Source organism: Moschus berezovskii, chromosome 12 (genome assembly GCF_049115385.1).
Source record: "Moschus berezovskii isolate FMDL1 chromosome 12, NW_MosBer_1.0, whole genome shotgun sequence".
Lineage (NCBI taxonomy): Eukaryota > Metazoa > Chordata > Mammalia > Artiodactyla > Moschidae > Moschus > Moschus berezovskii.
Window position 1 is genome coordinate 58,677,972 of NC_142471.1, and position 15,807 is coordinate 58,693,778.

The 15,807-nt window shown below is 37.2% G+C and overlaps 1 protein-coding gene across 9 annotated transcripts in view; it reads left to right on the plus strand.

Moving 5' to 3' along the window:
* PCGF5 (polycomb group ring finger 5) overlaps positions 1-15,807 on the plus strand; it is a 145,658-nt gene that overhangs the window by 108,055 nt on the left and 21,796 nt on the right. For 5 of the 9 annotated variants that reach the window (XM_055425097.2, XM_055425100.2, XM_055425096.2 and 2 more), the window contains exons 7-9: positions 462-560; positions 3,666-3,755; positions 5,612-10,887. In XM_055425097.2, coding sequence (XP_055281072.1) covers positions 462-560; positions 3,666-3,755; positions 5,612-5,767 — 345 coding nt within the window. In that variant the 3' untranslated portion in view covers positions 5,768-10,887. The other 4 variants (XM_088842136.1, XM_055425103.2, XM_055425104.2 and 1 more) reach the window with 2 other exon arrangements.

A 15,807-nucleotide genomic window follows, 5' to 3' on the forward strand; every position in this document is an offset into this window, starting at 1 on the left:
AACTTCTGTTTTCTTCTTAATGGATACTTTACCATCTGAATGGTGATCAGGTGTTATTTCTAAATAGATTAGTTTCTGTTAGTCTTTGCTAGGAAATATATTTTGCTAGAAATATATTTTGACTGGATAGCTCCACTTTCTATCTTCATGAATTAAGGAACGTTTCCAAATTGTTGACCTAATTTCCTAAGTAGAAGTAACACTTTATATCTTTTAAAGATTCAATTGCTTGGTTTTGTTTTAGTTTTGATATTGATAACTTTTAAGATTTGGGGATATAATTTTCTTTCACAGATTGGTTCATGTTTATCATGTCTACAACCTCATATGTGGTGTTCATTCTAGATTGATTCTTACATTTTATTGATGTTTAAGCTTAATGAGTGGATTAGTACTGCTAAGGAAATGAGAAAACCAAGGCATAGTAAAATATTTTCATTAATAATGTTTATTTCCTTTAGGGTTTAATGAAGAAATTCATTCGGTGTTCTACACGTGTAACTGTGGGAACTATTAAAAAATTTCTAAGTTTAAAACTAAAACTTCCAAGTTCTTATGAGGTAAGTCAATAATCTAATCTTGATTATTTTGATAATTCTAATCTGAAGGAGAATTCTTAACAAAAGAAAGTAAAAATTAAGAATACATTTAATTTTGTGGAAACTTTATTTTCATGTTAAAATTTTAATTTTTGGATGTAATATTCTATTTGTGTAATCTGTATTTTTGAATTTAATGTCCTGACTAGAACATGATACTTATAAATTTAACATTTTATAATTAGAGGAGATATTTACTGTTAAGTATTCTTGAAATAAATACCCCAGCTAAAATGGATAGTTTTTTTTTAATGCCTGCATGCTTTATGGTATGTTCTTTTTTTCAATCTGAGACCTTTTCAGTCCATTTTAACATTCTTTGTAGACTTCTTTTTCAGAATGTAAAACATTGCTGTTTTACGAAAAGGGATTTTGTAATTGATATTCATTTAGTTCTGCAGTATGCAAAAGTGATATTGTTTAGCCCTAGGTAACACCAGCATACTGTGTCTACATAAATGTAGAGTACTAGTTTCTTTACAGGAGAGGTCAGTTGCCCTGATGATGAACACAGCACAGCTTGTAATGTGTGCAGTGTTTCAAGAATGTTTATCATCCTAGGGCTAAGGCTGTAACATAACGAGGGAACATGGCTTCCATTTCTCACGTGCACAAATGGCAGTCTTGCAACTTGTATTAATTTCCTCTTCCTCCCTTCTGAGTTCCACTAGTAACACCTAAAAAACCTTTAAGACCAAGGCTAGATTCCTATATAAACAAAGGCATCAAAGGCAACATAGTTCTTTCAGGCTTATATACAATAATATTCATATGAACAATCATAGCAGAAATAAAATAAGATTTAAACACAGGCATTGCCAGGTATTAAGTCTGTATTTTGAGGAAGCCTCTGAACCTGAACTTATTTTAAAATGTCTTACAAATGACTAATTAATTTATGGATTAAGGATTAATTCTTATATGTCTGGTCCTATAAATGTCAAAAAAAATTTCCAGAGATAGCAACTTTTACATTGGGGAAAAAATGGTGAACATTAATCAAAGCCACATGTACTTGATAAAAAGTAAAAGATAAAAGCAACTTATAGATATAACCACAGTGAAATAGAAAATGAAACTTTGTAATTTGGTTTTGCTCTTTATTCTCTTCTTGTAAAATACCACTTGCAGTTTTATTTCCTTACTTTCAGGTGTGACTCACAGAGTTATTTTCTAGCTTTCAGGAAGTTATTAGAACTGAGAGAATTGTTACTCTCCTGCAGTCCTAGTGCTGGCCCTTACTACATTTCTTTATGGAAAAGGATGGAAGGGGAAGAGACTGACTCCACAGACAGCTTTTTTTCTATCCCAATGCTAAGAACTTTATGTATGATTTTAGTAGTATTTACTCTTCCCCCACCCCTTATTTTGCTGCCCTACAAGTAGGCCAGTAATTTAATGAAATACCTAACAGCTGAAGCTTCTATAACAGCATTGGTATTTCGGGCAGGATGGTTTGTTTGGTTTTTAAATGACAATAATATATCGGAGAAGGCAATGGCAAGCCACTCCAGTACTCTTGCCTAGAAAATCCCATGGATGGAGCAGCCTGGTAGGCTGCAGTCCGTGGGGTCGCTAAGGGTCGGACACGACTGAGCGACTTCACTTTCACTTTTCACTTTCACACATTGGAGAGGGAAATGGCAACCCACTCCAGTGTTCTTGCCTGGAGAATCCCAGGGACAGGGGAGCCTGGCGGGCTTCTGTCTATGGGGTCACACAGAGTCGGACACTACTGAAGTGACGCAGCAGCAGCAGCAGCAATAGAAACAGTGTACCTGATTGTAATTGCATCCTAAGTAAACCCCTGAACCTCTTTGCTTATGGATTTTACAGTCAAGATAAAGAAAACAGAATTATCTGTTTTGTTCTTTTAAAAATAAAGTGGTTTCTGGAAAACATTATGCGGGTCCATTTATGTCACCATAAGTCATCAAAAAATATAATTTAGCATCTATCTAGTACAATTGGAATTACACTCATTTTATACATAAAGTTCAAAACTCTAGTCTCTGTTTAAATAATTCTTTAAAATCCTTAAAAAGTTCCTTTGGGTTTTTCTGTAAGATGTTACAGAAAAACCTGAGTGAACTTTTTAGCCAACCCAATATTATGCAAGTCACCAACCAAGCAAAGCAGAAAGGGAGAGCCCTGGGAGATTCAGACTTGTGGTCTGGTCCTTACTGTTCTGTCAACTTGAATGCCTCGAAGGCCCCCCAGATCACGTATCCCCAGCCATTCATTTACCCTCTGCAGATGCAAACTAATGAAAGCAGCTCCGTCAAATGAGAGATGAATTCATAAGGTAAATGGGACAGGAGGAACTGTGAGGTTTCCACAGTTTCTTCTCATTCAGTAAGAGGCAGCCACAGAAATATGTCTAAAACTGCAGAGGATGCACAGAGACTAAGAAAGTTCACGTTGCATTTCACAAGTATGGCTGGACTTGAGATAGAGGTGTGTGGGACAAGACAGACAGTGGTTCGTGTTACTCATTATGAATTGTTAATACCTACGAGGTGAGCCTTTGCTTTTAATAGAAAGATCCAGTATTCTTTTCTTTTTTTTATTTATTTTTGTTTTTAAATTTTTATTGGAGGCTAATTATTTTACAATATTATATTGGTTGGTTTTGCCATACATTGACATGAATCCCCCCCGGGTGTACATGAGTTCCCCCTCCCGGACCCCCCTCCCACCTCCCTCCTCCCCCCATCCTCCCTCTGGGTCATCCCCACATACCAGCCCTGAGCATCCTGTAACATGCATCGACCCTGAACTGGCGATTCATTTCACATATGACAACATACATGTTTCAATGCCATTCTCCCAAACCATCCCACCCTCACCCTCTCCCACAGAGTCCCAAAGACTGTTTTATACATCTGCGTCTCTTTTGCTGTCTCGTATACAGGGTTATCATTTGCATCTTTTCAAATAATGGATACTACTTCTATTTTGATACAACTGTTTGAATCTTATTTGAACTTTGAAAAAAATGTGAAAAACTCTCTTATGAATTGAGAGTTACTTATGTTAATGGATCTGTAACTATTCTTTTTAAAGTTGGATGTGCTGTGCAATGGTGAAATTATGGGGAAGGATCATACTATGGAGTTCATCTACATGACAAGATGGCGACTAAGAGGCGAAAACGTAAATTGCTTTTATATTTACCTATGTGTATAATTAGTTTTTTATCATTATGTTAATCAAATTTAACAGTTACTGAGACACTTTAAAAAAAACAAAAACTAGGGAAAGAGAAGAAACTGGTTCCTCAGTGACTGCATAATAGTTGATCCCAAGAATAAGACCCAAGGTCTGTGTTAAATGTGGTTTTGTTATGTTTAAGGTGAGTTTAAAACACTGATCTGAATATGTTCAGAACTCTACTTAGAGTGGAGGAGATGGCACTTAAATTTTTTTTAAACCCCAATAAAATATGGAAACTTCTAAGTTTTGCCCTGACTAGTATGTTTAATGGTTAAGATATTTTTGTTTGTGGTAGAGAGAACAGGTAGGGTAGAATCTAGATATTCTTTTTTTCAGGTACCTCCTTTATATTGAAAATATAAGATTGGACCAAAGGGTAAGTGAGTTTGCAGTGGTTTCTGATACCAGATTTAGATTATTGTGCCTGAGGCCCCAGGAAATATTAGAGAAATGAGTAAAAGAAGAAACCTAAGAACGTTTTTTTTTTAAACCCCAAAGGAGTTGGTATTTTGAACTATATCTTTGATTAGGGTTAATTTGAATGTTCCAGTGTATCTTTACCTGAGTTATATGTAACGTCGATACTAGGGAAATCTGAAGGGCTAAGGGTTGCAAGGCTAATTTGTAGCAGTAGTAATTATAAAAACACAAAATTAAGAACTGTAGCCTCACACAATTACAGTGGTTCAAAAATATATTTACATTGAATGTAAACATTTGTGGAACTTTTTTCCAGAAGAATTATCTTGATATGACACAATAATGAAGCATGTAACTTCTTAAGTAGCACTTTTTTCAATTTGCATCCCACTGGGATGATGATTCCTTCCTTGTGAGGCTCAGTTCTCATGACCAGGAGAAATAAATTATGTTCTTGTCCTGCCACCAACTGATTGTGTGCCTTAAGGAACTCATGAAACCTCTCTAGGGCTCCTTTTTATTTTTTTCCTGTCTTTGGTAAATTAATGCTTGCCTCTCTGTGACATTTTATATATTTTTGAATGGTTGTACATATATCACCCTCATTAATTCTTTCTAACCAAAATGTTCCAGGGACCCAGTGCAGATTGCAAGGGTAGTCAGTTCTCTCTTGACCAGCCCTCCTGGGGCCTAAATATGGTGATATTACACATAATAGTAATACCATATTGGTATAATTTTAGCTTTCTTTGATCATGGGGCACTTCAGTATGTGTCAGTGCTTGAAATCATCATTATAAATAGGTTTGCCTTCAGGTTAGAGAGATGTAACTAGTCATCTATGGCAGGACCTCTCCTGGCACTCGTCCTTCTCGAGGTCCCTTCCCAAAGGTCACCCACACTGCCAGTTATTCTAATGGCCAAGCTCCAAAGAGCTGATTCATAGAAATTGTCATTAATAAAGTGTATTCAGTCTTTACTACAAGTATGCTTCTGATTACACATTTCTGAATAGTTTCAATCCCCTGATTGTGTAAAGCATATTTTATTAAAAATTGGTTTTAGTATCTTAAGATTTTTATTCAGGTAGAAACTAAATCAACAAATAGAAAAAAAGATACCCCACTTGATATTTGGTACAGCAGTAAGTAGCCCGTTTCATTTTTTTTAGCATGACAACTCTGGTTTTTGTTTGTTCCCCTCTAAACCTGTTTCTCCCTCAGCTTCACAGTCTCAGCAGCTCCAAGATTTTCATTTTTCTGGTTTCTCAGACCAAAATCCCTGAAGTCTGTCCTGATTAGTTTCTCCATCCTTAGCAAATTCTTTGAACCCTGCCATCAAAATACAATAATCAAAATTCAGTTGCATCTTATCAGGTCCTCAGTCTGGTCCAAGCCACCATCACTCTTCTCCAGAATTTCTGTGAAGTCTCTTACCTGGGCTCCAGGCTTCTCCTGTGGCTACCACCTGTGCCTCCGTCCATCTTCACCCAGCACAGAAGCAAATTAGAACATGTTGTTTCCATGCTCTAAATTCTCCAGTGACATCTAATGGCATTTAGATACAAGCTGAAGCCCTTCCAAGGACCTGTACAGAGCGGATCCCACCCAGGTTTTCCTCCATCCTTTCATCTCTCCCTTTGCTCCTGCCCTTTGGCTTCAGTGGCCTCTGTGTTTGGTTTCCTCTAATGTGCCAGGCTTGCCCTTGCTTCCCCATTATCTACCTACCTTGTCCCCTTTACCCCTTCACTCAGAGAACTGTGCTTCTGCGTCGCCTTTTCAGTAGTCCCAGTCTGACACTCTTAATCCCCTTCCTTGCCTCACCATTTTCCATAGTATGCCTCTTAGTGTGTTTATTGTTTGTTCCCAAGTCAGCTGTAATCTGAGGGCAGAGTGATTATTTGTTCACTGAGTCTCCAGCACCTAAAGCAGTGCCTTGTACAGATACTCAGTCTTTGTTTGAAGAGTAAATTGAATGAAAGTTGTGTCTGTTATAAGGTAATAGTTATGCAGATACAGCCTAAAGGTCATTTTGTTCTGTTTCGCATTCGTTTTCTGTTAATTTTTAAATTTTGCTCATGTTCTTAATTACGAGGTATTATAATTGATAAATTCTGACAGTTGGGATGAATGTACAAATTAGCAATAAAACAGTTTTTTCTTGATTAAGCCCCTTCCAGCATATTTATTGCAGTCACATCGCTTCCCATCTCTGCCCTTCACTGCCAGCAAGACACCAGATTGTCTGAAAAGCTCATGTTACTCTACCTACTGGCATTGCTAACTGGCTCTGTCTTGGGCTGGCATTGGTGTTATTTCATAAACTAATGACCAATTTATGGTTCTTTCACTTACTTCTTGTACTTTTTTCTGTTAAACATTTTCATCTACTCAGGATTTGTTCATTTACGTAAACACCTACAATGAGGCTAAGACTCTCGATTTATTCTAAGAAATTTTTTTGGCAGAAATACAATTTATCAAATGATTCACTATTTGCGCCTCATTGTTTCGAGATGTCACCATTATCACTGCATATGTATCTAGAGATACGTGTACACATGCAGATGTGATATCCATTTATGTTTCAGGATGCTGTTTTGTCCTTCTGAGCAGGACTTATCCTACACCAGCATTTCACATTATAGCTTTTATAAAAGTCTGATCACATGACATCTCTACCTAAAACTCTTCAGTTGTCTGTTTGGGATATATTTAAATAAAGTTCAAATTAACTTATAAGGAAACTAGTTGGGCCTTCTATGTTATTTTATGATGTCTGTCAGTATTTGTTAGGTTCAAAGCTCTTTATTATTATTTTCTTAATTGTATTAGCTAGTTTTCCCCATTTATTTAGGTGAGCTTGAGAATGGGATTGTGATTGGCAGTGGATTAAACTTCTAGGTTGACTGGGCTGGCATTTGCAGTCTTTCATTCAGTTTGGTGCTGTGGGGTGCTCTCTAAAGTTCTACACTCCTCTTCTGTCGGAGTAAAGTCTGTGGTTTTCTTCCCTTTCCACGTTGGACACCACCTCTGACCTTCTGGGCCTTTGGCAAGGTGACCCCATATTCTTTTTTTTTTTTTTAATTTATTTTATTGGAGGCAAATTACCTTACATTAACATATTGGTTGGTTTTGCCATACATTGACACAAATCCACCCCGGGTGTACATGTGTTCCCCCTCCTGAACCCCCCTCCCACCTCCCTCTTCCCCATATCCTGCCTCCAGGTCATCCCTGTGCACCAGCCCCAAGTATCCTGTATCATGCGTTGAACCTGGACTGGTGATTCATTTCACATATGATAACATACATGCTACAATGCCGTTCTCCCCAATCATCCCACCTTCACCTTCTCCCACAGAGTCCCAAAGACTGTTCTATATACCTATGTCTCTTTTGCAGTCTCGTATACAGGGTTAAGGTTACCATCTTTCTAAATTCCATATATATGCGTTAGTATACTGTATTGATGCCATATTCACATCACCTCTTCCCCGTGTCCTCTTGCTAAGACTCCTGGGAGAACCTCTGGCAGTCAATTTGCCTCCACTCCTCAAGAGCAGGACATCTCTGCCTGTACCACACAGCATCTGGGCCACTCCCCACCTTTGTCCTGGGGCCGGTCCACTTCAGGCTCAGCCGGTTTACTGTCCTCTCCGCTCTTTCTGGATCCTTGTCTCCATCATGTTGCGTTTTTGAAAAACTTTTGTCTTTAGGAATTGCATATCTGGTCAGACTTAGCTAAGTCCTAGAAATTTTTCAGTTCATAACAATATTTGTGCCTCAAGATCAGTGTTCCTCTTTTGCTTATTAGTGGGAGAAAATGGACTTTTTTAAAACTGTTGCTTCTCAAACTTGGATGCAAATCACAAAACAATTGGGGATCTTGGTAAAATATAGATTCTGATTCAGTAGTTCTAGAGTAAAGACAAAAATTCTGCATTTCTAAAAGCTCCCAGGGGTTGCCTGTGCATCTCATCTTTGGACCATCCTTTCAGAAGTGTGTCCCACTTCTGACACATCTTCTGGGCTTCCCTGGTGGCTCAGACAGTAAAGAATCTACCTGCAATGTGGGAGATCCAGGTTCGATCCCTGGGTTGGGAAGATCCCCTGGAGAAGGGACTGGCTACCCACTCCAGTATTCTTGCCTGGAATGGACAGAGGAGCCTGGTGGGCTATAGTCCATAGGGTCACACAGAGTCAGACCCAACTGAAAGCAACTAACACTTGAGTAATAAGATTTTAGGAGACATGATGTATGACCATTGGTTTACTCTGTGGTTTCCACATCTATACTAATACCTGTATTCTGCTTAAAATGTCCATGCAGTGTTTTCATCACATTTTTAAAAACATAAATGGGATCATATGTATTGTTTTGCAGCTTCTTTTTCTCATGTGCTGTTATGCCTTGTGGAGAATCAGTAAATTTTAAAGTAATTCTTTGTAACAAATTGTTAGTATTCCATTTGTGCAGCTATAGCATAATTTGATTAGTACTCATTTGGTGGACATTTTTCAAATTGACATTACAGACATGCTGTATTCCAGTACATACATCTTTTTGCACATGTGGAAGCATATTCGTTGGCTAAGTTCCAGGTGTGGATTTACAGCAGAATGTGCATGTTTTAAATTTTTATAGATACTGATAAATTGTTCTCTAAAAACGTTTTCACAGTTTATAATAATACCAGTAATGTGTGAGTGCCCATTTTCTGACACCCTCACCAGCACTGCATATTTTCACTTTTGTGTTTCTTGTGTGAAGTTTCTTTCCAAATCCATTGCCCCTTTTTTCCATTATGAAGTTTGTGTGTTTCTTACTGACTTCTAGGAGTTCCTTATGTATCTGGATATTCATCTCCATTGTTTGTTGCAACTGTTTCCTCCCAGTTGTACTGTGCTGCATAGTTTGCCTCGGTTTTTTGATCCTTAAACTTGGAGTAATAATGCCGATCTTAAAAAAATTTTAGTAAGAACGAATGAAATATTATTTAATAAGGTACTTAGCACGGTGCCTGACATAATAAATGTCATATTATTGATAACTTAGGTATGTTTGCTTTCATTATTACTTTAATTCTATACTCCTACACTTGGGCTTCTGCCTGCACACGTACTCTTAATCTCTCTGTCTCTTCAGCCTCAGCTTTCCCCATGAACTCATGTTCTTCCTGCTTCCCTTTCCTTGGGTAGGTTGAGTACCTACTCTCAGAACTCCCCCTTTCCCAGATAATCCTGGTTGCTTTTATGGCTTCCAGCAACCCCTGCCAGCCCCTACCTAAAGTTATTCCACCATGTTTGTCTTGCTGTGCTTTCTTTGCATTACCAAGCAATTTTAGGAAAAACAAACGTCTAACTTAACTGATACCAAATAGATTAATAAGAAAAAATACCACTTAGTGAATCTTAGCTCTTCTCACCCAACTCCTTCCTTGTTAAATGCTGTCTGGGACTTGTTTGCATAGTTAGGCAAAGCCCGATGGGCCAGAGGAGGGGAGGAAGGTTGTCAAAGAGAGCAGTGCAGGGCGAGTCTTAACAGAGTTGATGAGCCCTGTCCAAAAATTCAGAGACTAACTTCTAAAGGAAATATTGTTATCTATATTTTCATTTTGAAGAGTCATGCAATGTTTAATTCATATATGTAAAATTTTATAAAGTGTATGTTTTTATATTTCATAATCCCATTATAGTTCAAATATTTATGCTTAATAAGTGTTCAACATAATATTGAAAAATCAAGATTTGACAATGACTTTTTAAATATGAATGGCTAGTTGCTCAGACGGTTAAAGCATCCGCCTATATTTTAGGAGACCCAGGTTCAATCCCTAGGTCGGGAAGATCCCCTGGAGGAGGAAATGGCAACCCATACTCCAGTATCCTTGCCTGGAAAATCCCATGGACACAGAGGAGCCTGATGGGCTACAGTCCATGGAGTCGCAAAGAGTCAGACACAACTGAGCGACTAACACATACACAAACTGTTAAAAGACAGTGGATTTAGAATTAACTCTATTCACTAGTTTAAAAACATACTCATTCATTGGTTTACTCATAAACCTTTTTTTGAGTGTCTGCTGTGTGCCAGTTCTGCCCCTTAGCTATTAAGATTGCAAATATGAATAAGATCAGACTCAGGGAGCACACAGTCAAATGCTATTAAAATAGTTATGGAGACCAAGAGTCTAATGTGAGGAACATAAAGAACCTAATCTTAAGCAGAAAATGGATCCCCTACAGGCAGGGACAAGTTCCCTGCCCACTTGCAGAGCTCTGAGACTCTTAAACAGTGGTTGAAGAAGAGATCTAGGAGAGATTAATCACAGGAAAAGATGGAAGAAAGAAGGCACCTCTCCTGGATTGAGAAGGCAAGGGTTTTCTCATGAATTTAGTATTTGAAGAAGAGATGGATAAGATAGGTCACCATTTTGGTAAATATTTGCAGAATGTTAACAAAATTCATATTTAGAGACTAAAATTATTTCACGCTAAAATTTACCAGTCACTTAAGTTATTAAAGTCTTTTTCCAAAAACAACTGCCATATTTTGGAAAGTGTTTACTTAAAATTAATCCTGTTGCCTCATGTTTGACATTAAAATATTTTAAATATGTATCCAGTTGTGGATGCCTCTTATCTGATGAGTTCATCTCCTCCGCAGTTTCGGTGTCTGAACTGCTCAGCTTCGCAAGTCTGCTCTCAGGATGGCCCTTTGTATCAGGTAAGAGGCACTCACGACTGTACATATGACCCTAATGACGCCTGCACGCCACAAAGGTGACTGCTTTCACCCCAAACGCAAGGTCCCAAGACACGTCACTTGGCGAAACTCAGACCTATTTAAGCTACAAAACTTCATCTTTTCAACTTATGTCCCCAAAGTTTCCACTTATTTTAGTTCTCTTGAATTATCTATTTAATTTTACCAAACTAAAAATTAAATTATAAATGTTAAAGCCATTATTTATGCATCCGTCAGTTTTAATAACTACCAGCTTCAGCCTGCAAGAAATCTCTGCTCCATATTGAATCTCTGCTCTGTACTTAACACTTATTTGTGTGTGGTTTTGTTTTTTTTTCATTGTTTATTTCCCCACAAGTGAAAGAAAAAAATGCCAGATTAGGTAAGGCTAAATAACAGCAATAGATAAATGCAGTTGTGAGCTTGCTTACTGGACCTGTCCTAAGGACTGTACTGAGTTACCTCTTAGCACGAATGATAGTGAGCGGATTTAGTAATGCACTGAGAAAGTGAACATGCCTCTGAGGAAAGTTTATCTAATAAAACTGCATCTTAAAAATTTGGAAAACAGAAGAGACGAAGTGTCTAATATAGTAAGGATTACTGTTGAGTACAGAGATGATCTAGGATCAGCCTTAATCCATGTTTTAGTCATAGTATTTATTAAAAATATAGTCTTTAATTAGTCTTCATCATTATATTCTTGGTGCCAAGAAGGGAGAATTATAATTACATACAACCTTAACTAGCAAATTTACCTCTGCTGTTGCTATTTTAGGGTTAGGACAAATAAATATATGTTAAGTATTGAAAGAACCATTTCAGATCGAACGTGTTAAATTAGCAATTTATCTAGAATTTCCCGCAGTCTCATTGTCAGTTCTGTGATAGTGCAAATTCCCACACTCCTTAAAATGTGTGTTTCTTAATACACACTGGTTAAGTCCTGGGTGTTTAGTAATGGAGTAAGCAAATTTAGCAATTATAAAGGCCAAGAGAAAATCATTTAGAGAAAAAAAAAGCAATCATCCTTATCCTTATGTAATTGAGGGTTGGGGGGGTGAGTGAGTAATTTAACTGAACTGGTGAAATGTGTGTAGATGCTATAGCTGATTTTAACTTCACAGCTGATTTGGGGATGAATTGTGGTGTTCCTGGCCTTCAGTTATAACTCGTACATATGTGGCTTTTTGCTTTTATTCTCGGCCCTGATGTCTGTTTATTTCCTGAGAAATAAAGATATTCTTAAACTCTGATCTAAAGTTTTAGGAAACTAGAGTAAGGCCAAGTTTTCAAAAATCCACACACATTTACTTTTTTTTCTGCACCACTTCATTATGGAGTATAGTTTGGTCAGAAAGTTGAACTTGTAATTAATAGGATACATGTTTAGCCAAAAATCAACTAGAAAATTTCAAGGAAAAAAGTATCACTTTTATTATAAGAAAATTTTTATGTGTAGCTTTACATGATTAAATCTTTTAATTTTGTGAAAATTTGGTGAAATTGTTTTGTAGGAAAAACTCTAGTGAACCAGTATTCACCCAAGAAGAAAGAAAATGTAAATCACTAAGTTTTGAAAGACATAGAACAATATTAAAGAATTACTTCTTCAAAGGATACCTAAATATAAAACTACTTTGAATGGTCAGATTCTCTCAAATTTTCAGGGAATAGATCATTCCCATCCTAAATTGTTAATTTTAAGTAATTGAAAAAGATGGAATTTTACCAAATTCATTTTACAGATGTAACATAATCATGAAGGCAAAAACTGATAGAGAACCTCCAATTAGAACACAAGTATCAAGTCTCATTTTGAACATAACAAAGATATTAATATACTAAATACTAAAATAATATGCTACAAGAAGAGTAACCCAAGAGTAAACCAAGGCCAAATAGTATTTTTATCAGAAATCAAAGAATAGCTTAATGCTGGGTGGAGGAATTATATATATTAAGTAAAATAAATGTCAGTAGATATTAAAAGGGCATTTGGTAAGATTCACATTTTTCTTACAAGCTTATTTTGAAAATTTTTCAAGACAAGCTGACATAAAGAAATATCCTTAACTTTTAGATTTATCAGTTAACATTTTGCTACATTTTTTGCCCCTTCTTTTCCTTTCTTTCTCTTTTCTTCTCCTGATCTTATTAATCTTTTTATAAATATATCTCTTATTTCTTTATGGAGCCATTTGAAATTAAATTGCACATATCATGACAGTTGACCACAAAGTACTTCAGCATATATGTTCCCTAAGATTAAAGACATTCTCATATGTAATCACAGTACAGCATACACAATGAATTTAAATGTAGTGGTCAGTTCTTCTTATAATTATGAAGTTTAATATAATTTCAAACACATTTTTTTTTTTTAACCAGATTCTTGTTTAACTTGACAAAGTCAGTCATTCTCAAGTTCACCAGGAAATATAATTTGGCACTTCTGGTCAGTCACATTTTTAAGTGAGTGATCACAGGGCATATGCATGGCCACATACTGAAATGTATTTTAAAGCTGAAATAATTAAAATCGGGTACTAACTTAAACATAGACACATGGATAAAAAGCAGAGCTCAGGAACTCACTCTAGTATGTATGAATCTATAAAGAGTATTTCAAATTAATGGCAGGTACCAAGTTTCATTAACAAATATTTACTGAGCACTTAATTATGCACTGGGCAATCTTTTAGGCCCTGGGAACACAGAAGTAAAAGTGAAAAAAATTTGTTTCCTTCATGCAGCCTATACTCTAATGATGGTAACAGATGAAAAATGAGTAAAATTTATTGTATTAGAAGAAAAATTGAAGTAGATAAATAGAATATTTTAAATGCGATAACTAAGAGAAGACCACGTTGAGGTGGTGATTTTTGACCAAAAAGAAGTAGGAGTAATAGCTGTGTGTATCTCTGGGGTAGAGCTTTTCAGGCTGAGGATGGACAGAGATCTAGAGGCAAGGTCATGTCTGGCGGTTGGAGGGCTGCAAGGTGGCCAAGGGGCCTGGAGCAAAGACAGAAGTTAACTGGGGAATTAGGAAACCTGGGGTGTAGATGTTGGGGTGGGATGTGATCTTGTAGGGTTTGTTTTCAGTTAACTGTTCTGAGACTACTAGTGATGGGGGGGGGGGTGGGGAATTCAGTCCATACCTCACATTATATGTGTTTCTCCTGGCTAAAATGATGCACATTAAAAATGAGACCATCAAAGATCAAGAAGAAAACGTAGCCAAGTAACCAATCTCAGAGTAAAGATGAACTTTCTCAATGTGTTTACATGTAAAAGGGAAAAAAAAAAAACAGACAAACCAAGTTGACTACTAATACTGAAAAATACATGGCAAATGTCCCACACATTTTAAAAAGTACATGCAAAAATACCATAAATAAGGAATATTTTCATATATACAAACAAAAACCAAAAAAATTCCAACTACTGATGACCAAGCCAGTTTACTTCCCTCTTTTCCTTCATCCTAGTAGAATTGGTGATGAATTCTTCTATGCATGATAATGGATTTTTGAATGAGTGACTTACTTTGCAGAAAGTGTACAGATTTAACAGAGTCAGGAATGGAAAGCAAAGCTAGAAAGGTTATTGTAATGAGAGACAAGCTGTGGGATGAGTTGGGTAGAATGGGAAGAAGTCAGGTTAGGGTAGTAAGATTCTAGGTAGCAGTCTCTACATCTGGCTGAACTTCAGAAAACCCAGGGAGTTTTCTAAAATAGATTTCAGTGTCTACTCACAGATATTCTGATTCAGAGGGACCAGAATAAAGTGTAAAATAAAAGCAAGTAACCAGAATTTAACCAAAATAGATTTATACCATAGAATCTCAGTCCACCCCTTTCATCTATAGGAAAGGAAACAGTTTTCTCACAGGATTTTTGCATTCACCTACAAGGAGACAAGGGGGAAACAAGCCAGTGGCCATCTCAGCCTTTCTTGGTTCCATAAAAGTAGCTCCTGGAAATTTCATTTTAAAAAGGGGAGTCCGCAGCTTTCAGAAAAGGAAAAACCATTGGTTCTTCAGACCCTTTGTGACTTTGTGATGTTTGAATTCTACATGATAGGGCAAAACAGAGGGCAAAAAGGACACAAAAGTGGTGGTGTGGCTTTTCCCGCAGAAAGCTGTCCCCTCTCCGGGGCTACATGTTGATAGCTTCCCTGTGTGGAGCAAGCTGAAGGATAGTCTGAACCACTCAATTTCATGATAGTCAAGTCCAAATATTCAGTAGGATCAATTGTTGAAAGGCGGTAACCTAAATGTTTCCTCTAACAACTAGTGACTTGTTTTTCAGTATTTTTTAAAGGACCATTAAATTTTAAATGCTAAAAATAAAAAAATGTCAAACTTACTTAAAGTGTGTGATTTGTGAACAGTAACCCAGCTTCCTAGATTCATAGCGTGTGCGTGTGTCAGTTGCTCAGTCATGTCCCACTCCATGCGACCCCATGGACTATAGCCCACCAGGCTCCTCTGTCTGTGGGATTCTCCAGGCAAGAATACTGGAGTGGGTAGCCATTCCCTTCTACAGGGGATCTTCCTGACCCAGGGATCAAACCCAGATTTCCCGCATTGCTGGCAGATTCTTTACCGTCATAGCAGAAGGTCTGTTAATTTGTGATTCGGTGGACTCACACAGAACAGCTCTGATGGAGTCCAGCCTGCAGGCTGGTCTTGTACAGAGCCACAGGTGAATGAGTGCATGCCCCCCAGCAGCGAGAGTGTTCTGTCCTCACAACTCCTGCGTTGCCCTAAGTACTAACAGTAGTACTATTCACATATGCAGCCACTATGACATCCACA